The sequence below is a fragment of the Archocentrus centrarchus genome, chromosome 1, assembly GCF_007364275.1.
Source record: "Archocentrus centrarchus isolate MPI-CPG fArcCen1 chromosome 1, fArcCen1, whole genome shotgun sequence".
In the NCBI taxonomy this organism is placed as follows: domain Eukaryota; kingdom Metazoa; phylum Chordata; class Actinopteri; order Cichliformes; family Cichlidae; genus Archocentrus; species Archocentrus centrarchus.
Genome location: NC_044346.1, coordinates 10,884,628 through 10,911,834, shown reverse-complemented (window position 1 = coordinate 10,911,834; position 27,207 = coordinate 10,884,628). Strand labels below are relative to the sequence as shown.

The 27,207-nt window shown below is 40.6% G+C and overlaps 1 protein-coding gene across 2 annotated transcripts in view; it reads left to right on the top strand.

Annotated features, from left to right (window-relative positions):
- Positions 1-27,207, top strand: part of LOC115786848 (protein sidekick-1) — a 288,838-nt gene that overhangs the window by 225,195 nt on the left and 36,436 nt on the right. For both annotated transcript variants that reach the window (XM_030739306.1, XM_030739315.1), the window contains 9 exons: positions 5,801-5,996; positions 7,004-7,102; positions 8,177-8,368; positions 12,540-12,661; positions 12,765-12,877; positions 17,207-17,357; positions 19,582-19,822; positions 20,160-20,275; positions 22,965-23,151. In XM_030739306.1, coding sequence (XP_030595166.1) covers positions 5,801-5,996; positions 7,004-7,102; positions 8,177-8,368; positions 12,540-12,661; positions 12,765-12,877; positions 17,207-17,357; positions 19,582-19,822; positions 20,160-20,275; positions 22,965-23,151 — 1,417 coding nt within the window. The remainder of the gene's footprint in view (positions 1-5,800; positions 5,997-7,003; positions 7,103-8,176; positions 8,369-12,539; positions 12,662-12,764; positions 12,878-17,206; positions 17,358-19,581; positions 19,823-20,159; positions 20,276-22,964; positions 23,152-27,207) is intronic.

Sequence of the window (27,207 nt, the reverse complement as noted above, 5' to 3'; positions counted from 1 at the left end):
GATTCCAGGAAGAAGAAAATTACTGATGTAGCAAAAAATAAAAAGAGATTAAAAAGGGGGAATTATAAGTGAATGCCAAGAAAATATGGAGATAGAGAGAGCGAGAGAGATGGAAGAGACAAAAGAGCATAACAACAACAAAAATAAGTGTGTGTGTGTGGGGGGGGGGGGGGGGGGGGGGGGGGCAGTGTGAGAGCGAACAATTGAATATTGTGAGGGATCTACATGTAGTTCTGGTATGCGATTTATTCTTGACTTCATTGTGGCAGCCAAACCCTGAGGAACTGATTAAGATGACAAAGAAAACACGTCATTGTTGCTTTGCATCACTGGGTCTGTTTTAGAGTGGGGATATTGGTTGATAAATACTATATGGCTTTGCATCTTTTTGATGTGACTCTCTGATGTTGTCACCACAGCCTCTGAGTGCTGCCGCGCATGTGGGTGTGCAGCTTTGGTTGTGTTGTGCTGGTTAGAGGGGCGGTTGATAATGATATTAATTAAAAGAGGATATGAAGCAAAGCCTCATGTCATTTCACCCTACCCTAACCCCCACAGATCACTGACTATATACAATAGCCTTAATAATGTAGCTCAAAAATCACTGCCAGATAAAGAACAGTCACTTCTAATGAGTTTCATGTTTTCTATTTATTTGTCCTTGAAAGTATCTTTGCTGTGCTATAGAACAAATAGATTCCTCCCTGCTTACTTATCTGTCCACCAGTCTCACAGTCTGTCTGTCAAACACACCATATTTATAGGGCAAAATATGTCTTCTTTAGCTCGGTTTGGGTTTCCATTGCGATCCAGTTCTTAAAGCACACACACACACACACACACACACACACACACACACACACACACACACACACACACACGTTATCACCAGAAAACCCAATCACCCCAGTACTCTTTGAAAGCGAACTAACATCGGGCGCTCAAGGATGCCACATCAGCACTCTTTTACTCCACTGCACTGTACTGTGCAGATAATACAGTACAATTACTGTGAATGCTGCAAAGCATTCACAGTATTGTTGTTGTATTCTTTATTATTTATTATTCTTCCGTACGTTTTTTGACCGCTTCGATCTCAAAAACCGTTTAAGCTACAGAAACCGTTCTGGTATCAAAACGTGCGGCTTCTTCAGGAGATCGCTGCTATTACTTTTCAGGTTCAAATCTTCTGCCATTAATTTAATATTAATATTTTTCTAATTTTTTTGGCCCCATTCAAATGAATGGGGAAAGCTTAAAAACCTTTTAAAACCCTTTCAGCCTTTAAAAGCTAAGAACTTCAGCATACCTTAAGCTAGAGACACCATTTAAACTTTAAAATAAAGCCATGACTCTCAGCTATTCAGCTATTACTTTTTGTATTAATATCTTTTATGGTTTTTAAACAGTTACAGTTTAAGCACAAGAAGGTTTTTTGCTCTTTTTAGCGTTTATAATGGTTGTGTATGTGGTCGTCTAGAGTGCGCATTCCAAAGGTTAGAGTGGGAGACTTGAAATTCTTCAGCTGAAAAATATCTCTCTAAACTGCCGCTGTGTCCACACTCTTCACTCTACAGCCATGATTTTATGATCAAAACGTAGAGCTGCTTCTCTACTTTCAAACAACGTGTCTCTTAGCCCTGAGAAATGTAAACTTTTTAAACTGTGAGGCTTCAAGCAGAGGGAGCACCCTCCAACTCCTCCATCCGCCTCTATAGTAATTTTCGGGAGGTGATTTTCTCAAAACCAGAAAAGACGCTTTTTTTAAACTGCTCCCATGACCACATTTTTCAACCCAGGAAAATAAAAATTACACTGGTGTTTAGAGCAGGTCCTTGTGACGCTCACAGTTTAAAAATTATTTTGATAGCAGTTACGGTTTTTGATTTATAAGCATTTGTTCGGGAGGTGCGCCAAGACAAATTCAACAGGGCTTTGCCACAAAGTGCCTGCAGTTAAACAGTTACACAGCTGTTTTGAGTTGGCAGAACTAAATGTGTAGCAGCATTCTGATTGGCTCATAATACTTTAAACTGATTGGTGGATTATTCCTCTGCATGCAAGCTGTTCAAAGTTGAGCTGTTTTTTGTTCTTTCATAACTTCAGCACCGTTTATGCTACAGAAACCATTCTGGTATCAAAATGCTCAGCTTCTTCTGCAGATTTATGTTATTGCTTTATGACATTACGTTTAACAGCCGTTCAGCACTTTAACAGCCTTTTCAGGTTTAAACAGTCGTTCAGCACTTTTAACAGCCTTTTCAGGTTTAAACAGTCGTTCAGCACTTTTAACAGCCTTCTCAGGTTTAAACAGTCGTTCAGCACTTTTAACAGCCTTCTCAGGTTTAAACAGTCGTTCAGCACTTTTAACAGCCTTTTCAGGTTTAAAACAGTCGTTCAGCACTTTTACAGCCTTTTCAGGTTTAAACAGTCGTTCAGCACTTTTAACAGCCTTTAAAGGTTTAAACAGTCGTTCAGCACTTTAACAGCCTTTTCAGGTTTAAACAGTCGTTCAGCACTTTTACAGCCTTTTCAGGTTTAAACAGTCGTTCAGCACTTTTAACAGCCTTTTCAGTTTTAAACAGTCGTTCAGCACTTTTAACAGCCTTTTCAGGTTTAAACAGTCGTTCAGCACTTTTAACAGCCTTTTCAGGTTTAAAACAGTCGTTCAGCACTTTTAACAGCCTTTTCAGGTTTAAACAGTCGTTCAGCACTTTTAATAGCCTGTTCAGGTTTAAAACAGTCGTTCAGCACTTTTAACAGCCTTTTCAGGTTTAAACAGTCGTTCAGCACTTTAACAGCCTTTTCAGGTTTAAACAGTCGTTCAGCACTTTTAACAGCCTTTTCAGGTTTAAACCGTCGTTCAGCACTTTAACAGCCTTTTCAGGTTTAAAACAGTCGTTCAGCACTTTAAGAGCTGTACAGCAGTTTAACAGCTGTTCAGCGTTATTAACAGCTGTTCAGCATTATTAACAGCTGTTCAGCAGTTTTAACACCTGTTCAACATTTTTAACACCTGTTCAGCAGTTCAGCAATTCAGCAATTCAGCAGTTCAGCAATTCAGCAGTTCAGCAGTTCAGCAATTTAGCAGATCAGCAATTCAACAGTTCAGCAATTCAGCAGTTCAGCAATTCAGCGGTTCAGCAATGCAGCAGTTCAGCAATTCAGGTATTCAGCAATTCAGCAGTTCAGCAATTCAGCAGTTCAGGTATTCAGCAGTTCAGCAATTCAGCAGTTCAGCAATTCAGCAGTTCAGCAGTTCAGGTATTCAACAGTTCAGCAGTTCAGGTATTCAGAAGTTCAGCAATTCAGCAGTTCAGCAATTCAGCGGTTCAGCAATGCAGCAGTTCAGCAATTCAGCAATTCAGCAGTTCAGCAATTCAGCAGTTCAGGTATTCAGCAGTTCAGCAATTCAGCAGTTCAGCAATTCAACAGTTCAGCAGTTCAGGTATTCAACAGTTCAGCAATTCAGGTATTCAGCAGTTCATTGAAGCTCATTCAGCAAATAAGGTTCCAGCTGTTTGAAGCCTTTCTTGGCATTTCAGCTCCAATCTTTCAGCATGCAGCATTCACAGTGCATTTTCTTCAGGAAATGCTTTTTCTAGTTATAATTGAAAACATAGAAAATGCTGTTTTACTCTGAACTATTGGGTGCAGGGGTGCGCCCTTTAGGCAGAGGGAAAAGAATAAAATTTTTGAGCTGTTGCAGATATATTTGATACATTGTGCACAGCAGATCATTTAGAGTAGTAATCCAAAAGATTTCCTTTTCTTTAATGTGTTTAGAGGTACCGATATATAGAAGTGAGTTTCTAAAACACTTGTCTCACTGCACTGTTTTATTTGAAACATGCAGTAAGTAATATCAAGAGGATGTGCTGCAATAATCCACAGCACCACGAAAACCAGCATGGTTAACAAGCATGAGACATTTTCTCTGAATAAATAGCAGATGTGCAGTTCATGTACTGTAATAACAGAGCGAAGAAAATTGTGCCGTTGCTGGTAGCACAATGTGACATTAGACACAAGCATGTTGTCCAATTAACAGTGTAGCTGTAAGAGAAAATACTGTAACCTAAAAAACCTTGAAGCTTTGAGGCAGAACATCTCAGATCACTCAAAGAAAACAGAGCAGCGAGACATTGTGAATGCAGGTCAGAGTTTATCTCATTTATGAAATGCAAACATAAAGAGCCCATCTTGCAAAAAAAATAACAAATCACACCAGCCTCAATGGCATGTTGGCATTCAGAGCCATACTTAGCAGTCATTATTACAAGATTATATGAATACTCTGTGTTCATGGCTCAAACTGCAAGCTTATTAATAAAATGTGGTCTTCATTTTGATTTCAGTTATACACCTTTGAGGATTTGTGATTAAACTGTGGACAGTTGTGATGCTTCAACATTTACAAACTCCGCCCACACACACAGACATACAGTCAGATGAAAAAGAAAATTTTCACAGTCCTAAGAAAAACTATGGATGCCCAATGATTTAATAGCTTGCATAACCACCTTTACTAGCATTGTTTAGTGTATGACTATATCAGCTTCTGACATTGTTGTGGAATAACTTCAGGCTGCTCGTCTTCACTGCGTTGCTTCAGTTCATTGAGGTTTGCAGGCATCTGGGAAGATTTTGGCATTGTGTTAACACACACCGAAATGCTCCAAACTGCCACAATTTGCTTTCAACACTTGATGTTGATCAATTAATCAAGTGGATTTGGTAAGCAGCACCTGGGGTCTACTTACCCTCTGAGTTCCTCTGGAAGCAGGAAGGGAGCACTCAGTTTTTCTCAGGACTCTATAGACTCCTGTGAAACATCTGCCAACGTACTGAAAACTGTCTTTGTGGTTGTTCAGCGAGTGTCCCCAGGACCAAAAAAAACCCACCACCAGCTTTATTAATATGGCTGGTAAATCGCCACCCCCACTGGCAATGTAATAATAACAATCCTATGTTAGTATCTAAATAAAAAATAAAACAGAAAAAAATTCTATCATCAAATGCAGCTTGTGTAAAAAAAAAAAAAAAAGTGTTTTTACACACCACAAACCCACTTTAAAGTTTCATTCTGATTCAAAGTTCACATTTTAGCCAGTTATTTTATTTATTTATTTTTTTATTATGAGGGTCTATCAATATGGGCACCCCATCACAGTGTTGCCCATGGCTTATATCTCATTATGAATATGTGAGTGTTTGCTTTTCACTGTTTGTTTTTGTGGTTAAAGCAATAACGCAAGCCAAGCTGCAGCAGTTCTGAATATAAATGAAGTCTCACTATAAAGACAAATTAACCTTTCATTAAGCATTTCGTTGGACTGATAATCAAACTTAGCTCATGTTCTTAGATGCTGCTATGATTGACAACGGCCTGCTGGCAGGACTTTATGATAAGTGGTACACTGATAAATAAAAAGTATGCTTGTTTGGAATGCAAATCACTTTTCCCGAGAATAAAACATGTATATTGCTTAGTCGTTTGTCAGATTTGCCAATAGCATTTGGCGGCTTTAAACTTTAATGACAAAAAACTCTTGGGTATCATTCTAATTTGAAAAGATTCACGGCATCCCACACTGTGGTACAAATAAGTTTTCTTTCATAAATGCATTCGCAATAATGGATCCAGTAGCCTGAAGCTGCTGGGTCAAAATAAATGACAGAAATAATGGAAATATAACTCTGACGGACATTTTAGGTTGTGGGGTGACCTGCTGGACTTACGTCAGATTCATTGACTATTTCTGCTGTCGCTAATGACAATTTTTCTAATTTACCACAGCTGCTGGTCTGGCCAGAGCAGTCTCCAGAGGACGTTACTATAGTAACCATCACTCCAGACTACCCCAGTTCACGCCACACAGGGTCAGTCAGCGGTCTCAAGAAATTCACCTGGTACTATGGCTCTACCCTCTGCTTCACAACGCCTGGAGATGGCCCCCGCAGCCCGCCCACTCTGGTGCAGACACATGAGGACAGTGAGTATTCAAACACACACACAGAGACACACAAGCAGCAGTGTGAATAAAGCAAGCAAACAGCACACAGAACTCCCCTGTGAATAATAATAAAAGTGCATTAGCTAGCTCTGCATTCAGTCCAGCTGTTTTTATCAGTGTGATACACAGCTGTGTACACAATACCCAGCAAACATAATACACCTGCACTCCCTGTTTTCTTTTAGGCTCTTAGTTGCCTTTCACTCATTTTTAATTTCTTTGTTCTTAGTTTCCCCAATGTCTCCCCTCCCGTTTTCACTTCTTTTTTCTACATTGTGTCTTTCTGAAGGGAATTGATTCATATGTTTTCAGGCTTAGTGGTATTTATAGCCCACTGTTCCATGGATAAACATAATAGCTGCTACTCCCAGCTACAAGTACACATGCACACCATCACACCATCAAATAAACACAATAGCCTGTAGGCAGGCAGACGAGCAATTATTACCAACCAGTAATTATTGAGTGGGAAAGAGATATTAGTGGCCATATGTACACACACACAGACACACACACACACTCACCCACACACACAGCAGTGGCCAGTTATTGATTGGTTGCTGGGCGTGTCACAGGGTTAACGGTGGGTGTAATTCTTGCTTGATGATAGCTTTTTGCATCCGTGTGTGTGTGTGTGTGTGTGTGGATGAGTGCACGTGTGTGTATGAGAGTTATTGAATGTCTCAGATGAATAGCTTAATCGCTCTGCAGGGAGAAGGGGTTAGAGAGCGATTGATGAAATGAGAAACGGCAGGCTTGCACCCACCTGTATTTGTGTATGTGTGTGTGTATGTGTGTGCTGGTCAATGCAGATGTGATTAGGAGGTGGTTTGTGAATTCAGAGGCCATAGGTAATATGCTGTGTAGGCCAGAGATGTGTGATTGTGGGCAGTCTAAAATTGTCTGACTCACATTACTGTTGATGAGGTTAACATATATCGTATTTATATGTAAGTGTGTGTGTGTGTGTGTATTTTCTTTTTCAGCCCCTGGACGTGTTCGGCACCTAAGCTTCACTGAAATCTTGGACACGTCACTTAGAGTCAGCTGGGCAGAACCTGAAGATAAGAACGGCATCATCACCGGTTAGAGCTTTGCAATGTGACTGTAAAAAACTACAAGAGCAAAACAGAAGTGTAGACAGCCTCAATACCATCTTCCATCTTCCCTTTATAGTCAAGAAACTCTCACAGCTTATTTTCAATCCCTTACTCACATTTCCAATGAGATCAGCTTCAGTTTAATTTGAATTGTGTGTTCTTGCAGGAAACGAATATACGCAGATATTACAGATAAACTGACCATTGCTTCTAATTAATAAGTCTAATTAATCTTCTCAGAGGAAAAAAATGCAGCCTGAAAAATGACTAAGTTGATGAAAGTCATAAAAACATCCCCTTTGGGTGAATCCTTAAACTTCTATAGTTTCTTCAGTTTCCTCCACTTAGGCTCTTACTGTTTCCTTCCCTCTGCAGCTTGTCTTCTCATTTTGTCTAGAACATGCCCTCATCCCACGCGTCCCAACATCCAGGGTCTTGTTTGTGTGGCACATCACAGAGCTCAAGGCACTTTCCCCCAGATTAATTTAGCCCTACCTCCTCCTTGGCACCGTTAGTCAGTGGTCCTGGGGAACACGACAAGCTGCTGTGAATTAAGCGATAACTCTACATTACATGTCTGTGTCTTTGTGTTGTTGTCCAACATTCATCCAGCACCTCCAAAGCAGGACCACAGTCGGACAGCATAAGGGAGCCGTGGCTTTCCAGTCAGCATACACACTCTGAGAGTGAGAAAATGAGTATTCAATCAAGGTCACCTTGCACATTTACTCTTTTCTCCTCAACCTGCTTTTCATCCAGCACCTGGTGAGCAGGGAGACAGATGAGGGACCATTCACGCTCTCCAGGGCTTTACACACAAGTGGCCTCACTCACACACACATTTGAAGGAGGAGTGTGATGCATGACTGCAAAGATGCGAAGGGACAGAAAGGATTTTGACTGTAGTTACCCTTCTCATACTCTCTCCTCCTTTATGGCTCTGCACCTCTCATTACTTGTACGTGTGTGTGCTCGTGCATGTGTGCTTATGTGTGTGTTCATGTCTGCTCATGTCTATATGCAGCTTTATTAACCCAGCGTGTGTGCTACACCCCGCAGGTTACATGCTGTGGTGGGAAGTGTCCAATGTAGAGTCAAGTCGTGAGGAACGCTCTTTGTCCAACTCCACCCTGCAGTATCAGCTGACCGGCCTCACCTCCACCACAGTGTACACAATACAAGTGGCTGCGCTCACTGCTGCAGGACGGGGCGTGGTCACATCCTCCACCATCTCCACTGGGGTCCCACCAGGTACAATAAATAAACATACCGGTGCCTGTGGCAGTGGATGTTAAAAACTGCTTTTCGTGGGTGCGTCTGTGTGTGTGTGTGTGTGTGTGTGTGTGTGTGTGTAGCCGAGTAAATATGAGTGATGAGCTGTTACGATGCCGTTGTCTTCCCTCAGGCTGATAAGTAGCTGTTACTGTGAATCCATGAATCATCACCCACACAGCAAGCACACACACACTGACAAACACAGTCACACACAAGAGCCGGTCATTTACAGCATCTCAGACAGTGCTTTAGTGTAAGCCGTCACTGTGTGTGTTTGTGTGTGTGTGTGTGTGTGTGTGTGTGTGTGTGTGTGTGTGTGTGTGTGTGTGTGTGTGTGTGTGTGTGTGTGTGCATGCGTGCGCGCGCACGATTGGACAATGGCCAAGTTGCAATCATTATTAGCGCTGATTAACTGCAAATGGTAAAGTGGAAGAAATGCAGCCATGGAAAAGAGAGGGCAAGAGACAATCAAAGAGCAGGACTGAAGAAGGGAAAAAGAAGATGGAGGAACATAATGAGGAAAGAACAGAAAACATGAGAAAATCCAATCTCCAAAGAGTCGAAGACCAAAGTGTCTCAGAAATGGACTCAGAGGCAGAAAGGAAAGTGTGGGAGAATGGAGAAAAAAAACCCCGCTCGTACAGCGGGATTTTTGTCCTAACATTTTCTGATTACTAATTTATGAATAAAAGAAGAAAAAGTGAAAGCAAGATGGATACAGACAGTTCAGATTTGGAGGTTATTCATTAATTCATGAAAGCAAAAGACTGAAGGAAAGACGAAGGGCTGAAGATTAGGAAAAAAAGAACTAAAGAATGAACAGAGAGAGAAAGGAAGAGAGAGATCCACAGAGTATAGATTCTTGTCTTGTTTATTTATTCATGTATTCATGGAGTTTTTGTCATTCATCTGAGCAAGGCAGCTGATACCAACATTTCCACATATAACCCTCACAAGTTTGCTTCGTGCATTTACAGAGCAGAGTTTGCTGATAGCTATAATTTGTCTTGTGATGCACGCATGAACCCCGCTGTATCCAGACTAAATAATGCCTTGTTTCCACAACGACCGACTGGACACAGCCGTGCTGTGTTGTCCTGTTTCAGTAAGGAATCCTCTCAGGTATTCAGCAAAATCTGTCTGATTTACACCATTTGCTTTAACACGTCAGCTTTACAAACGTGTATTTTGTCGTGTTCGGCAAATACGGTGCCTGTGATTCTGCAGCAGAATTGGATGGATTACAGCGGATCACGCCGTCCAGATATACCAAGTATTAAGCAAACACAGCAGAGAGAAGTGTTTGAAAAGAGGCTCTAAAGTGCTCAGTCTTGATTGAGTGAGATAATTTAGAGTAAAGTGGATTGTGATGATTTTTGATTATGCCAATTTCATTAACAGAAACAAGCTGTCACATATTTTATCTGTTAGTTCATGATTAAAACAACCGGATTTTCAGCCTGCGTCTTCAGAGCTGTTGTCATGTGTGCCGCCTGCCAGACCAATGGCAGTTCAATTCAACAGCTGTCAGTGAAGAAGTCTATTCCAAGCCAGCTATAAAACCTGTGTCTGTGTGTGTGTGTGCGTGTGGCATTTGAAAGGTGGAGCTGTAAAAACCTTTAATAGGAATATTTAGTTCTGCTTGAATTGTGCATACAAAACGTATCATTATTCCTCTGTGATTTATTCAAGGTTTTAAAAAAAGCTCACCACAGGGAGAAAATAATAGTTGTTTTCTGGTTGTTGTCGATGAAATTCAGTGCAGCTCTCATTCTGAATAAGACAGAAGCAACTTTTCAGACTTTTAGTCAGTCGTGTTGAGTTGCCACTGAACAAACTTGGGGCACATCAATGATTTTATTGTCAGAGATTTTCCTTTGTGCTGTTGGATGAATTAGTTGATTTCCAATTATTCTTTCTTCCAGTTATTGATACTGTCACACTTTGCTTTCAAGTGTGTAGCATTTGCCAGTTGGGGATGACAATTACTGGCTAATTAGCTTTCCCGAGGCAAGTTATCATCACAACAAAAAGCTTTTAAAAGTTGGTGTTTCTGCAGTTAATCACTGATATATTTTTTTTTTTTGTGAGAGAAAATAAACAGCAAAACAGAAATCCTTTAGATTCCAGCTACATTTTGTCAGCTCTGTGCAGATAAGCTCTGCAGTTCTGTACTTTCCTGATTCACTGGGTGCTGCCGAGGGTGGTCATCTCCAAGTCAGGTTCTCCTGTTCCTCTCCCACGTGGTTGTGGAAATTAAACAGCTTTGTCATAAGAATTCAATCTGTTTTGACATTTAGAGACTTTATATGAAACATATTGAAATGTGCATTTATTTCTCCTTACCTCCTCTGATGCACAGAGGAACTCTCACTGCAATGTATTATTGATGTTGGAAATTTGAAATAAATTCTTCAAAGAGAGAAAGAAATGTGCAGATAGATCAGAAGCAACTTTTTGTGCTTTAGTTAAGAATAACCTTTTTTTTTTTTTCTGTGATTCATCTTTAATTCTCGTTTTTTTTTTTTTTTTACGGTCAGACATGGGCACATTAAATAAAGAACTGGAGGCAGTTTGTTGGCTTTTTGTACTTGGAAAACACGATCTGCTTCTTTTTTCTATCCCAGATTAGCCATGTGGCAGTTCTGACACATTGTCAGTTATGCCATTGTACATATTTTCATCCATTTATGGATAAAAACGTTTCAGTATTAAATTTTTTTTTAATTTTCTTCTTATTCTTATTAAGCTGTCCTCCTGAAATAGTTTTCCATGCTGTGGAAACTTAATGGATTAATTGCCCATGTGTCATTTTCTGCTTGGACAAAAACACAGATTTCTAAATGAATGTATTGCATGTGGTTATCGCAGCACCTGCAGCAGGAGGTGGTTTTTTTTCCACCTCATGAAACTTACATTCAGCATCCACGTTATTAGTTACACCTTGTTATTACAGCGGTTCGCCTTCAGAGCTGTCTTAATGCTTTGTGGCACAGATTCAACAAGCTGCTGGAAACATTCCTCAGAGATTTTGGTTCATATTGACATGATAGCATCACACAGTTGCTGCAGATTTCTCAGCTGGACATACAAATAATAATACAGATCTCCTGTTCCACCACTTCCCAAAAGTGCTCTATTGAATTGACTGTAGAGGCCATTTGAGTACAGTGGATACAGGGAACCAGTTTGAGATATCTGAACTTTGTGACATGGTGTGTTATCCTGTTAGAAGCAGCTATCAGAAGATGGCTACACTGTGATCAGAAAGGGATGGACGTGGTCAGCAGCAATACTCGAGCAGCCTGTGGCACTTAAACAATGCTCAGTTGGTACTGAGGGGCCTAAAGTGTGCTAAGAAGATTCAAGATTCCTTTGTTGTCATTGCGTACGCAATGAGATTCTGGTGGGCTACTCAAAACAGTTGCTTTTGCAGTTAAAAATGATAAGTAATATTAAATATGTAATAAGTAATTTTAAAATGAAATAGAGTTCAGTATGGTGATGACCTTGGGGTAGAAGCTGTTTGCCAGTCTTGTGGTTCTTGCTTTGATTGCTCTGTATCTCCTCCCTGATGGGAGAAGATTAAACAGTCTGTGTGCTGGATGTTGAGAGTCTTTGGTGATTCTTCAAAGCAGTCTCGCCATTGTCCTCTGACCTCTGGCATCAGGCATTTTCAACCAGAGAGCTGCTGCTCACTGGATAGTTTCTCCTTCTCAGACCACTCTTTGTAAACAATAGAGATGGTTGTATGGGGAAATCCCAGTTGATCAGCAGTTTCTGAAATACTCAGACCAGCCCATCTGTCATCAACAACCATGCTACATTCAAAGTCACTTAAATCACTTCAGATGCTCACTTTGAGCTTCAGCAGGTCATCTTGACTATGTCTACATGCCTAAATGCATTGAGTTGCTGCAGTGTGATTGGTTGATTAAATATTTGCATTAATGACTACCTGAAAAGATATACCTAATGAAGTGGCCAGTGAGTGCATAAGTACTTAAAATATCTTAAAGGCATACCCAGACTACTCTTTTCATAAATAACATGTAGCAGTGGGTTTTGTCAGTAAATGTGAAACGTGCCTTGCAAGCATTATCTACATAATGGCTAAAGTGTTATTCTTTCTCTTTTCAATCTGCAGAACTTCCTGGTGCTCCTTCAAACTTAGTCATCTCCAACATCAGCCCTCGGACAGCAACACTCAGATTTCGACCTGGTCCAGATGGCAAGACTGCCATATCACGATGGATAGTTGAAGGACAGGTACGTATGTCTGTTTGTGTTGCACGCACACTATTGTGATCAGTGCTTATTGAGAAACAGAGCAAAAGTGAAACTGTTGTGCATCTGATTATCTTTTCAAAAGGTGGTTAAGGACGATGGAAAAGAAGAGGAGTGGAAAGTTGTCTACCAAAAAGACAACCAGCCAGATGCAGACACACTGGAAATCCCTGACCTCACTCCTTTCACTCAGTACAGGTGAGCAGCAAGCACTACCACCTGCACACACACACACACATATAATCAACAACTTCCTCAAACACATCTCACTCTGCACCAGGTTCTGCTGTATTGCTTGGCTCAGATCAATCACACAGACACACAGAGAGACAGTTCCATCTGAGACTTTTCTGTTTGTCAGCACCTTCACAGCTGCTGCATGTAGATCCTTATTACCCTCCCGCAACTAGCCAGAGGGAAGGAGAGGGATGAGGACAGGAAGAAAGGTGATCAGAAAGTGGGAAGGGCAGCAGAACACATTAAAGAGAAGATGAGACAAAAGGATTAGAGACAAGGAGAGGAGGAAATGGAGGAGGACAGCGGAGTGTCTGTAATCCCTCCTCAGGGGGAGCTTGTATTTTGTGTATGTGATCAATCGCCGCTCTGAACAGCAGCAACTCTTCCTCCACTCTCCCTCCTTCTCCTTCTCCAGTTATCTGTCTATCTTCTCTATTTATCGGGCAATCTGTCCGTGCCTTCCTCTTGCTCTCTGTATCTGGGCCTTCATCAGTAATGGGATTGCAGCGTGTGTATGCACACGCCGTACACTCACAGGGATTATGTTGTCACAGGCGACACCATTGGGACGTTAGATGAAGTGATGCACTTGTCAGTATTTCTTATCCCTTGCTTTAAGTCGCTCTTTACTCCCTGCTCTCTATCTCCCACTACAGGGACAAAAACTCAAAGATGTAGTCTCTTACACAAACTGCACGCTCACACGTTTTATCGTTCAAAGCCGCACAGAAGCGTGGTTGCACTTAGAAGTAACGAAAGCAACAAACACTCCCTCATGGTTGCATGTGTACCTACAGGTCTGCTCTTATATCACTTTTACTGACTGAATGTGTGGCATCACGAGTAAACTAAGCAAACTCTGGTGGAGAGTTCCAGATCGCAATATTGAGTAAAATATATTTTTTTATAGATGTGAAAGAGAGATATTAATATTAATGAACTCTTGAATTGATTTGAGCAGAAATAATCTGTGCTCCACTGATTAAGTTTTGCTTCCTCCTCAGTGAAGACACAGCGTCAACATTTGGAAATGTGACATACATTTAATGAATGTGCAAGTGCAGCTTTTTTTTTGTTGTTGTTTTGTAGTTGCACTCATATGTATAGTTTTTTGGGTACATGCCCCCCCCCCAGTATTTGGAACTCATGCATTTGGCCCCCATACTCACCCCCAATAAAACCATGAAGGAAACTGAGGGCTTATTTAGAAAAAAAAAACACTAGCGGTCCTCAGTGAAGAATGCCTCTGACAGAAGCAGGTCACTTTCACTCAGCAATAGACCTTTTTTTATTGCCAAAATATAAATTATGAGTTTGTACAACAACTGGACCTTGAGTGGTAAATGTAATTCTCTCTGACACACACGCAGTGCTGTGATCTCAGTCAGCCACTCAGCAGCACCTCCTCTATTGCTGTGAGCTCGCAGTCAGGTTGATAACAATGCAGGAGTAAGTGTAATATCAGAATATAAATAATGAAAACCAAGTAAGTTGTGAACATCATGTTTTATGAGTTTTGTGTTTTTGCTAGTTATCAAACTAAGCAAGGTCCTGTCCTTGTTTTTAGTCAGCAGGCTGATGTTATCAGCTAATATTAGTTATATTAGATATTATGTATCAGTATCTACATTTTTATAGGCTGCTGAATTTTTTTTTAAAATCCTGAAATTCTTCCCACAGCAGAGATACTCGCATGTCTGACATGTTTTGAATGGAAAATTTTGAATATGAGCAGAAATTTTGCTGAAACACATCTGATGTATTAAAATCCACGACGCATACAGGTAACACGTGTGCATTTAACCCCTAACTCCCCCTCAGTGCTCATACCTAAACTACACATGTGGTTGCAGCGAATGCGGTAAAGCAATCAGACGTGCAGCAGCAATGTGGCCAGCTGGGAGTTAAACTAGTGACCACGCACGTTAACAGCTCATCTGTCAGGTCGCATAGCTAATAGGGCTTTTATAAGCCTGTTTTTGAACGTCTGTTTCTTGGATCTGCATCTGCTTGATAATTTTCTGGCACCAAACAAATGTGTTTGCCCTTAGAAGAGGCAGACACAGAGAATTATTGTAGAACACAGTCGGACTGTCCAAAACCACAAAACACTTTTCTTATATGCTGAGTGGCTTTTTTTTTTCCCCATTTGCTTGAATTCTATCTGCAGCAGTTTGATATCTGCATCAAAAAGTACTTTTTAATGTAAATGAAGAAGGTAGTTACATATCAGTGCAATCCAGGGACCCAGATTTCCAAAGAAACACAGGAACTAATGAGTGAAACTTGTAAAACATATGAAGTTTTTGATGGAGTTGATCAAAGCCCTTTACTTATCGGCACCGTTTGCTGATTGGAACCACCAAGGCTGCGTTAATTTTAAATCTCCTGGCGTGCAGCAGGATTGGGCAGGTCTAAATTTCATAGGTTCCATGTTCCAGTTTTCTTCAAAACTAAATATAAACAAACTGATCTGCTGATTGTGGAGGCAGAAGCACCATTGATGGGTTTTAATGGATTATTGTATTTTCCTGTACTCGGACCAACTGGATGGCAAAAAATCTGATAAACCTGCTTACTTTATGCACACCTCATGCAGTGGGAATCCTTTTAACCACAACCTGAGAAGCCTTCAGACATTACACTGTGAATTAATGAACACTAATCACATACAGTTCTTCCTCTCCACTGGAAATATAAAGACTGATATTTTGCACATAGACTTGCTTGTGTTTATTGTTCTTTATTGGGTACTCCTGCTCATCTGCCCTGTAATGTAAATATCTAATCAGCCAGTCACACGGCAGCAAATCAGTGCATTTAGGCATTTAGACACGGTCGACACGACCTGCTGAAGTTCAAACTGAGTGTCAGAAAGGGGGAAGAAATGTAAGTTTAAGTGACTTTGAATGTACAGTAGCATGGTTGTTTGTAACACTAAAGCCACTTCTTTCAGCTAAAGTATGAAACTGTGGCTATTATTAATTTGGGCTCACCAAAGTTGGACAACAGAAGATTGGAAAAATGTTACCTGGTTCAAGTCTTGGTTTTTGCTGAGGCGTTACGATGGTAGGGTCAGAATTTGGCATAAACAACATGAAAACATGGATCTTCCCTGCCTTGTGTCAGTGGTTCAGACTGCTGTTGTGGTGTTATGTTGTGGGGGATATTTTTGATATTGGTACTAAGGGGCCCAAAGTGCGCTCTACACCACAGGTTTCCTGAGTATTATTGCTGACCGTGTCCATCCCTTTATGACCACAGCATAGCCATTTTCTGATGGCTGCTTCCAGCAGGATGACAAGCTGTGTCACAAAGCTCAGATCATCTCAAACTGGTATCTTGAACTTGACAATGAGTTCACTGTACTCAAATGGCCTCCACAATCAGAAGATCTCAATCCTATAGAGCACTTTTGGGATGTGGTGGAACGGGAGATTCAGATCATGAATGTGCAGCTGTCAATTCTGCAGCAACTGTGTGATGCCGTCATTTCAACATGGACCAAAATCTCTGAGAATGTTTCCAGCAGCTTGTTGAATCTGTGCCACAAAGAATGAAGGGAGTTCTGAATGCAAAAAAGAGGGGTCCATGCCAGTACGAGTTGTGCCTAATAAAGTGGTCAGTTGTGTAATTACACCAAATGAGTATTTAACAAGAAGAAGAACCAGTAAATAATTGTGTGCAAAAAAAAAAAAAATGCCGCAAAAATGCAAGTTTATTCATATTTGTTTTATTTTGTAGGCGCTTCATGAAACTTAACCTCTCTTCTCTGATTTTTCTGTTGCTGCTTTTGGAGTGGGTGAGATGAGGAGAATGGCTTATGATCGGCCATTACCAACACATACCTTAGCTGCCCCCCCCCCCCCCCCCCCGCTGATTCTGTGTTCTCCTGTTAATAATTTAGTCAGTCTCTCTTCCACATTTGGATTGGATTTCACCATCACCTTTGAAATTGAAAACCCTAAGAGTCGACAAGCAATGACAGTGATGGTGTTTAGCCGGTAGAAACTTTACCATGCCACGTTATGATTTACTAATTAGTGTTACACTCAAAGGCACATTGAGGCTGATGGGACTTGAATTGCAAATATCTGAAGAAATGTATTGAACCTGAACCCCCACAGCCTAATTGTTATAAATTGCTGTCTCCAAGCCTGATCAATATGATGTTATCAGAATTAACTTTTCTGACTTTGTCTGAAAAGCTTAAAAGGCATTATGCTTTAAGTGTTTCCACTGTCTATGTGAAATTAACTTGTGTACAGTGACTGTTTCTTTAACTTTCAGGTTCAGGATGCAGCAGGTGAACATTGTCGGTTCCAGTCCCATGAGCGCACCTTCTAGGCTGATTCAAACATTACAAGCTGCCCCAGACACACACCCCTCTGACCTCAGCCTTCTGTCTGCTACACAGACCAGCCTACGACTCATCTGGAAGGTATTCACATACATACCAGATACGCAGTAAACTCTGAAACCTTCCACCCCTAGTCTGCCCTTTTACACTCCTTCAGAGAGGGTTAATTTGGTCTGTCTTTGTTTCTTTGCACTGCATTTGCTCGTGTTTTAGTGCTCGCGTGCATATGCACGTGCGCATGCACTCGGCAGCAGCAGGACTGAACAGGTTGAGTGGCTGACAGCCTGTAATCAGTGTCTCTCCTGGTTATCAGTGCTAACACTAATCTGCCACATTTCCCATTCACCATGTGGACTGCTAGCTGTACAAACTGCAATGTAATTTTCTCCTCACTGTCTTTTCTGTTTTTGCTCTTGTTCCTGCTCTTCATCCCTTTCTCTTTCCCTCCATCTCTCCTTTACTCCCCCTTCCCCTCTTCTATTATAACATAAATGGAGAGCAGAGTATTTTCCATTTAAGAGTTGGAATGAGAAAAAGAGCCTGTCAAATCAGACACAGACACTGAGGTGCTATGGGCTACCTGTGCAGCATGTTAATGGGATTTTACCTGCATGTTAGCGCCCAGCCTCAGCTATGCTAGGTTTTCTGCTGTAATGAAACCGTCACAATGGTTTTAGCTAAGGCTATTATTCTAAGCTGCATATTAAGGGTAATAAAGCTAATGTGACATTCTGTATTATAGCTCCTAAATGCTAAGCTGAGCTAAATCACTAGGGTATTTAAAATGACTGGGTGTCTCGCTTCCTTATCTGTTGCACAGCACAGAGCAAACGCTGTACAGTGTTGGTTAAAATCTTCTGCCCAGTTATATACTGTGAGCAAACTGAACTTTCTGCTGACATGATCTTAGGACAATGAGTAATGGTTGTGGAAGTAATACATGATCAAGGGTGGGTCAGGAGCAGAATGAGATGACAGAAAAAGTGTGGACAGGAGACGAAGAGAGGGTCGCAGGAAATGAAAATGGAAGTTAATGGAAGTGAGGAAAAGGAGATGACAGAGGGTGCCTAAGATGGGGAAAAGAAGTAGATTGAGAGAAAAGGATCAGGAGATGGGATGTCAAAGGGGAGAAAATGGTAAAAGGTTTTTTGATGTACTTTGACACAGTAACAAAAATAACCATATTCTTGAGTGCTACAAAAATGCTTTTTCACTTGTGTGTGTTCATCATATTGTGGAGAGCCGTTTTCTCAGTCAGCTTGTTACCGTGAGTGATGGGTTGCTACATTTTACAATGTGCTCACATTTTCAGTTTTGGTGAATTCACATTTCAAATAGCTTCTTTCAGTTTTTGACTTGTGATTGGTATGTTGGGGCTTATTTGAAATCGGTGAGTTTGCCAGGATTTATCAGCACTGTACTTAAAAAAAAAAAAAAAAACTTTTACCGAGCTATGAATATTTTACTTTATAAAGAAATTACTTAGCTTCCTTAAGGGAATTTATGCATTTTAGAGTGACCAATGCTGTGTATGTAATTTGTGTGGGCACATGAGCATATTGTCATGAAAATGATAATGTATATTATTGCTTTTGTGTTTTTAAATTGTGACTCTTTTCCCAAATGCATGTATGCTCATTGAATGACCTGTTGTCATATTACATACATGTCTTATATGTCTTATAATCTGGAACCATGACCACATGCTGTAAGTGTGTTACAGTCATGTGAAAAAAAAACAAGATTTCACTGGACTTTATGCAGTCAAAAATGTGAAAAATTAAGTACACCTCATGATTCAGTCATTTGTAGAACCACCTGTAGCAGCAATGACTTGAAGTAATCATTTTCTGTATGACTTTATCGGTCTCTCACATCACTGTGGAGGAATTTTGGCCCAGTCAAAGTCCCAGTTCAAATCAGTAACCCTCCACTGCCATATTGGATTTTATGGAAATCCTTCAGAAATTTTTTCTGGTCACAAGGTTTGTCCAGTGTTCACCACTTGGCAACAGTGGGAAGGAAAAACTCCCTTTTGACAGGAAGAAACTAACTGTATGTGGCCCATGATGTAGAATGAGAAAAAATCAGAACGCTATGGACAAACACATTTCCAATGTATGATTAGTAGGACAGATGGGCAGATGGACGGTATGACAACAATATCCTCCTGCGTTGTTTTGCATTTATTTTGCACGGCAGAATAAAAAACTGGACACTCTTTGGGGAACATAAGGGGAAAACACTGTACTTCTCTCTGATCTGCACCTTTCACTCTTTGCTCTCACTGGTTGTTTCCTTCTAGCCTCTTTCAGAATCTGAGTATAACAGCAGTCCAGAGACTGTGGGCTACCGGCTGCGTGTGTCGAGGACAGACGGCCAGGGGGAGAACAGGACGGAGGATGTGAAGGGAACTGGGGACACCAGTGAGGGCACACTGGAAGGCCTGAATCCCTTTACCCAGTACCAGGTTCGGATACAAGCCTTCAACTCTATAGGACCAGGACCATGGAGCCAAACTATTGCAGCACATACAGCTGAATCTGGTATGAACATAGACCTCATTGATCCAGCTTCCCTCTTTGCCAGTGTCCAGCAGAGATGTCTGTAAGATACTGTATTTGCTGGGTATAAGAAGGCAGATGGATGAGGAATAAAGTGCTCCCATTACCTCCCCGTGTCTCCTCTCATCCTGCCACCTCTCTCTGTCCTCTACACTCTCCCTCTGTTTCAGCAAGATTAAGATTGATGGGGAGAGGGAGGAGGAGATGATTGAGATAAAATCGAAGATTGGTTCAGAGAGTGAAGTAGCACTGAGCGGTGTGTGTGTGTGTGTGTGTGTGTGTGTGTGTGAGTGCGTGTGTTTCTGTGTGTGCTCTCTAGTTCCATCTGGATCTCCAGTGAATGTGACTGCTGAGGCAGTGAGTTCCACCAAGATCCTGCTCACGTGGTCTGCTCTCCCTGAGTCACAGAAGAATGGAGTCATTCTTGGATATAAGGTGAATAAAATCCACAGTCCTACCCTGGCATTCCTGCTTGACCTCTTCAGTCCATTTTCACTTCCTACAGCAATCTCTCTCTTTCTCTCATTCTCTCTCTCTCACACACACACACACACATACACACACACACACACATACACGAAGACGCACATACATGCACACACACAATCTGATATAGGATGAACATGATGTAATATCCTGTAATTGCTCCAGTTTGTTCTTCCTACTTTAATGCTTTTAAAAGCACCCCGCTGCACTAAGTGTGTTTGGGGGCTATTTGTGTGTAATCGTACGCACACATATGAGAGAGGCTTTAGTGATTAATACGCTTTCATAAAATGGCAGTTTGTGTCATGTTGTAGTAGAAACAAAAGCTGGATTATTCATTCATGAAAACAAACAAAAATCCATAAAGGCTGCTGGTTTTGCAATTACTTCATTTGTAATTTAGGACATAAAATGCAGTCTAGGCAAGAAAATGTGATGTTTGTGTGTATATTCGTGGACTGAATGTGCTTTAGAGACTCTGCATGAGTATGAGTCCAGACTTTCCACCCACTAAAGCAGCATAGCCTGCAGTCTACCCACATCTGCCAAATTAAAGCTCTCCCTTTTCTCGTATTTCCAAAAAAAGGCAGACATGCCTGTCTCATTGTGAGCCCCATCTAAGACATACTTGACATAATCTGCAGGTTTCAGAGAAAGAGCTGGAATAGCACTGTTGATAGTGAAGTGCAAGGTGCACTCATTTTCCTATCACTTTTGGTACTGGCAGTCACACCTGTGTGGGTGCACCTGTTTTTTTTTGTGTGCTCCAAAGCTTACCCTGCAGTAGTTTATGTACTCGAGTTGCTTTGGTTTTTAAATAAAAAGAAAAAAAGAAAACACACCAATTGTCTCTATTTTTAAGTTGCTTTTTTTTTTTTTTTTTAAAGTAAGTGCCCCTCAACATCCATCAAAAGAGAAAATTAGCAAAGAAAAAGCACATGCAAAATATTTGTGCTAATATAGAAGCAGCAGTGAGTTCACCTCTTAATCTCCAGCCAAACGCAAGACAGCAGAACAAAGATTTAAAAAGGGAGAGAATTTATCCTCAAACGCGTGGACATGGTTGTGTTATAAATACATAAATCTGCAAAGGAAAATAGGCTGTGACTGTGTGATATAAACCGGTGGCATCCATTAAAAAAGAAAAATGCTGTGTGGAATCCAGGTCATCCACCGTGCCCAAAGCACATCACACTCCACATCTGTGTGTTTTCTTGTGCCCTCCCGAGGATCACACTGAGCTGCATGCCTAACATGTTAATAGATGGGAAGTGGCTGCCAGCAGCAGCTTTTTAACACCTTCAATGCACTAGTAGATGCTGAATAGTTGCTGCCGCTTCCTGCTGTGCACTCCTTAAGACTATTTCTGTTTTTAGACACGTACGCTTAAGGTGACATTTTCCCCTCAAATGGTTTTAAGTGTGTGGTATTGATGTTCACGTTCATGAATATTAAAAAAAAAAGGACAAAACACGAAAGAACAAGAAAATAGCAGTTCCTGACATATTTTTAAATCAGAAACTGTAAAAGTACAGCGTGCACCGTTTTGTTTTCTTAGTTGCTGGCAGTAATGTAATTTTAATTTCAGGATCAGTCTTTGTTGTTTCAGGTAGTGATGAAAGCTGAAAGATTTAACCTGATGAAGCCTGTTTTTCTGTGCCAGTGTCCTCCGTGGCTGTCAAAAACATGTCGCTGAGTCACATCGTTGCTCAGGCTTGTGCGCTCCATCATTGACTTGGCTATGATTAACACTGGCACTGTATTGTGAGTCAGTTCCACACACACCATTCTAGTGTTGGATATACTTCCAAGCACACTAAACCAGCAGCTGAAAAACAAATACACTTTGTACGCCTGCTTGAGTGCTGGAAACAAATAATTTTTATGACCAAGAATAACTTTGTTTGTGTGTTTGTTTGTTTTTACCTAGTTATGTGCTGCAAAGCAAATAGTGGATAGAACACTAACATAGTGTCACTGTGACAAGTTGAAATGGGTAACATGTTAGAAAATACAGTTTTTGCTTCTTTAAAATAATCTCCAGGATGATTGTTAGTAAGTATCCCTGAATGCTGTTTAGCACAGAGCAGTTAGGGTAAAAGCTTTACAATATACCTGATGTCTAAATGTATAAATGGGGACAGCAAAGTAAAACTGAGCTCCAAACTACAGAGAATCACCTGCAGTAGCACTGAGACATGAACGCACAGAGAACAGATTTTTTTCTCCAGAACATGTAGACACTCGGGACGCAACTATGCCCTGCTGTGAGGCTGCAGTGGAAATGCGCATAATTTTTTCTTCTTTTGTTTTTTTGTTTTGTCTTGTTTTTCTGGCTTTTCTTAATTACATCTTACATTATGTTATAATTTGGAATTTATTACTTAATTTCTTTGTTTATACAGTAGAGTGGTTTATAACAGTGCCGTCTTGTGCTGCATAAAACCATGTTATTGTTATTCAAAAAATTATTGTAGTAGCTTTTAAGATGTACATATAAGATAGGAGTGAGTGTGCTTGGGACTGAGGGCTACAGACAGTCTGAAAAGAACTGAAACAGACTGCAGGATGTGTTTGTTCTTTTTTAGTGTGGACAAGAATTCATGTGTGATATATTTGTTTTTGTCACTTTGTGCAGGTTTTATACAGCAAGAAAGACTCAGAAGGTCCCCCCAGTGTTCAGGTGGCAGAAGGAGAGGGGAGTGTGTCGCTGCTCCTCGGGGCCCTCCAAAAATACACAGTGTATGTGCTGCAGGTGCTGGCATACACACGGATGGGTGACAGCCCACCCAGCAATCCCATACTGCTAAGAACCAAAGAAGATGGTAGGACCTAATTTTCTCTTACTCTGTCTGATCACCAGCCTTTTATATACAGTACCAGTCATCTCATTCAGTGGTTTTTCATTATTTAAAAATTGTTTGCATTGTAGATTAATACTAAAGTCATCCAAACTATTCTTCAAAGTAGGCACATCTTACATAGATGACAGCTTTGAACATCTTGGCATTTTCTGTCGTCTTTGTGAGGCAGTCACCTGGAATGGCTTTCAGTTAACAGCTGTGCCTGTCAAGAGTTCATTTCTTGCCCTCTTAATGTGTTTGAGACCATCAGTTGTGTTATAAAGAGGTAGAGTTGTTATACAGTGAATAGCCCTATTTGAGTTATGTTCTAATCCATATTATGGCGAGAACTACTCAATTAAGTAAAGAAAAATGACCATCCATCATTACTTTAAGAAATGAAGGTCAGTCAAGCCGAAAAATTTCAAGAATGTTGAAAGTATCCTCAAATACAGTCGCAAAGACCATCAAATGTTATGATAAAACTGGCTCTCATCAGGACCGCCCCAGGAAAGGAAGACCAAGAGTTTCCTCTGTTGCACAGGATGAGTTCATCAGAGTTACCAGCCTCAGAAACCACAAGTTAACAGCACCACAGATAAGAGCCCACCTAAGTGCTTCACAGAGTTCAAGTAGCACACACATCTCAACATCAACTGTTTAGAGAAGACTGTGTGAATCTGGACTTTATGGTCAAAATGCTGCAAAGAAGACACTTCTAAGGAAGAACAAGAGGAAGAGAATGTCTTGGGCCAAGGAACACAAGGAATGGACATTAGACCAGTGGAAATCTGTCCTTTGGTCTGATGAGTCCAAATTTGAGATTTTTGGTTCCAAACACCATGTCTTTGTAATACACGGAAAATGTGAGTGGATGGTTCCTACATGTGTAGTTGCCACCATGAAGTATGGAGGAGGAAGTCTGATGGTATGGGGGTGCTTTGCTGGTGACACTGTTGGTGATTTATTAAATATCCAAGGCACACTTAACCAGCATGGCTGCCACAGCATCCTGCAGCAACTTGCCGTCCCATCTGGTTTGTGCTTAGTGGGACCATCATTTGTTTATCAACAGGATAATGACCCCAAACAAACCTCCAGGCTATGTAAGGGCTATTTGACCTAGAAAGAGGGTGATGGAGTGTTGTGTCAGATGACCTGGCCTCCACAATCACCTGATCTAAACCCAGTTGAGATGGTTTGGGATGAGTTGGTGCGCAGAGTGACGGCAAAGCAGCTAACAAGTGCTCAGCACCTCTGGGAACTCCTTCAAGACCATTTCAGGTGATTACCTCATGAAGCTGATTGAGAGAATACCAAGAGTGTGCAACGCTGTAATCAAAGCAAAATGTGCCTACCATGAAGAATCTAAAACATACTTTGGTTTAACACTTTCAAGTTTACTACATGATTCCTTATGTGTTCCTTCATAGTCTGGGTGAATTCAATATTAATTTACAATGTAGGAAAAAAAATGAAAACACTGAATGAGAAGGTGAGTCCAAACCTTTGACTGGTACTGTATATATTCATATCCTCTTTTATCCATGTAGAAGTCTAGGTGAGATTAAAAGCTCTGATTCAAGAGTGACCTGGACAAGAGGGAGGCAACATTTTAACACCGATAAACATCAACAATCACAAAAATACAACTGACACACAACACAAGCAAGTAGGAATAAGATGAATGACATATCATGAACTAAAAGGCTCAGTTTAAAGGGAATATCAGTGCTTTAAAAGCAGTTACATTCACCAAGGGTACTGTTTTCTCAATCCTTTAAACTTGACTTCCTGCACAGTAACTAGTTCTGACTCTTTCACCTCCATTTTTGTATTTTTCAGGCAGCAAATTTTGGTGCTATGTACACAGATAAGAGTAGTTCATGCTGAAATTTATACATAAAGACCAGCCATTGAGAAGTCTGCAGACATACAAACTCAGCCACTTAGCAGGAGCGTGCAGTGAACTGTGGTGCGCACGATTTCCGCAGGCAGTGATAAACCTAAAAGCGCAGTGGTATGCTGATCAGGTGCATTCATAGAGAACAGATCATTGCCCAGTAAAGGTTTAGAAGTTGCAGAAGTCAAGGGTTTCCACACCTGGAGAGAGAGAGATTTATTCTTTAAAAAAATAAACTTAGAGAGGCTCTTCAGTGTGCATTTTGAATGATAAGTTCTGATCTATAATAATGCCTAAATACATACATGTTCTGAACATTTCAGTTTCAGAAACTTGAAGAGTTATAATGTTAGAAAGATTAGACGATAATTTTTTGCAATTTGAAAATACCATGAACTTGGATTTGCCCGTATTTAACACAGCTTAAGAGGAACTGAATGAGGCTGAACAACATCAAAGGCAGACTGCAGGACCTTCAGGGTTTGTACTGTTGGACGGTAACTGTGCCATCTGCATAAAAATGGAACACAGCATTTGATAAATTATTACAGATGTTGTCTATACAGGTAGGTCCATAAGTACTTGAACGGTAACACAATTTTTGTCATTTTCATCATTTTGACTTTGTATAGCACTTATAGTGGGTTTTAAAACAAACAATAAATATGTGATTGAGGTGCAGTATTGCATAAACTGTTTAGGAATTGCCTCTGTTTTTATATACAATCCACCATTTTAAGAGGCACAAAAGTAAGTTAACAGTTGATTGATGAGCAGTTTCACAGTCATGTGCAGCCTGCTCCCTCCTTATTTCATTAAAAAAAAAAAAAAAAAAGTTTATTCCAAGTGTTGCATTTTTATTTAGTAGTTGCTCACTGGATGTCTCAGTATCAAAGTTGATTCAAGTGACTGAAGCCATCATTAGGCTGAAAAAACAAAATAAAACATTAAGAGTGGCAAAAAATCTGATACATTCTTTAAAAGAATGAATGCTCTGACCAGCTCAGACACACCAAAAGGTGTGAAAGACCACAGAAGACAACTAAAGTGCATGATCACAGAATTATTTCCTTGGTTAGGAAAAACAACTTCACAACATCTAAGCAAGATTATAACACTCTCTGGGAGGCGGGGGGGGGTTGACCATGTAGCTTGCATCATGAACCTCCACCACGGGAGGTCTGTGGATGCAGGTGGACAACCCAAAGATCAAAGATGGTGGCAAAAAAAAGGTCCTGGTGTTGCCTTCAAGAGATCTTCATGGAAAGCAGGAGGAAACACGCAGAATAAAAGACTTGCAGTGATCTTGAGGCAAAGGAGACCATTCTGATCCTTCTTATGGATACCTTGTTATGACTTTTACCTCCTGCATACAGATGAGCTGATAACTAAAGAGAGAGTTATAGTTTTAGAAAGACACAAAAGAACATAGTCAATGAAAGCCAAAATTTTATTAATCACCCAGCCGTGGGTATTTGTGTTCATGTACTCCATGCCTCTGCAGCAACCTGATAACCATGGTAGACTTTTCAGGATGACAGTAACCTGGCCTGGTCTTTTCTGAATCATAAAGTACACAGGCACACACATACACACATAAAAACTCACATACACACACACAGTGAAAGCCTCATAGACACACACGCTCTCCTCTATCAAACAGTGTCACGTTTGAAAAGTTTTTCTCATTTCAGGATGAAACAAGAACGAGGAAGTCAATTCCCGGCAATGTATAATGAACCTACGCATACACCTACTGTACACACGAGCACACACACACATACGTTGACATGTATTTGCTGGTGTGGAACATGTGCTTTTATCAGGAACAATGACAGCCCGAGTGAGGCTGAAAGAAAATTACATTTTCTATTTTGTGTCTTTTAGAAGTACCTCTTAAAGATGTGTAAGAAACTCACTCAGTGTATATATATATTTCTGTGTGTGTTTTGGTGTGTATATGTGGAGAGCATATGCGCATATATCTGTGTGCTATCGTGCTAACATATTACAAAATAAGAGCCAGATGCTGAGATACTCTTTTTCTCATTACCGAACTTGAAGCAGTTCTTTTGAGCATCTTTTTGCTGCTGCTGCTGCTTTTTTTCTTAAATTGTATATTAATATCCTTTAAT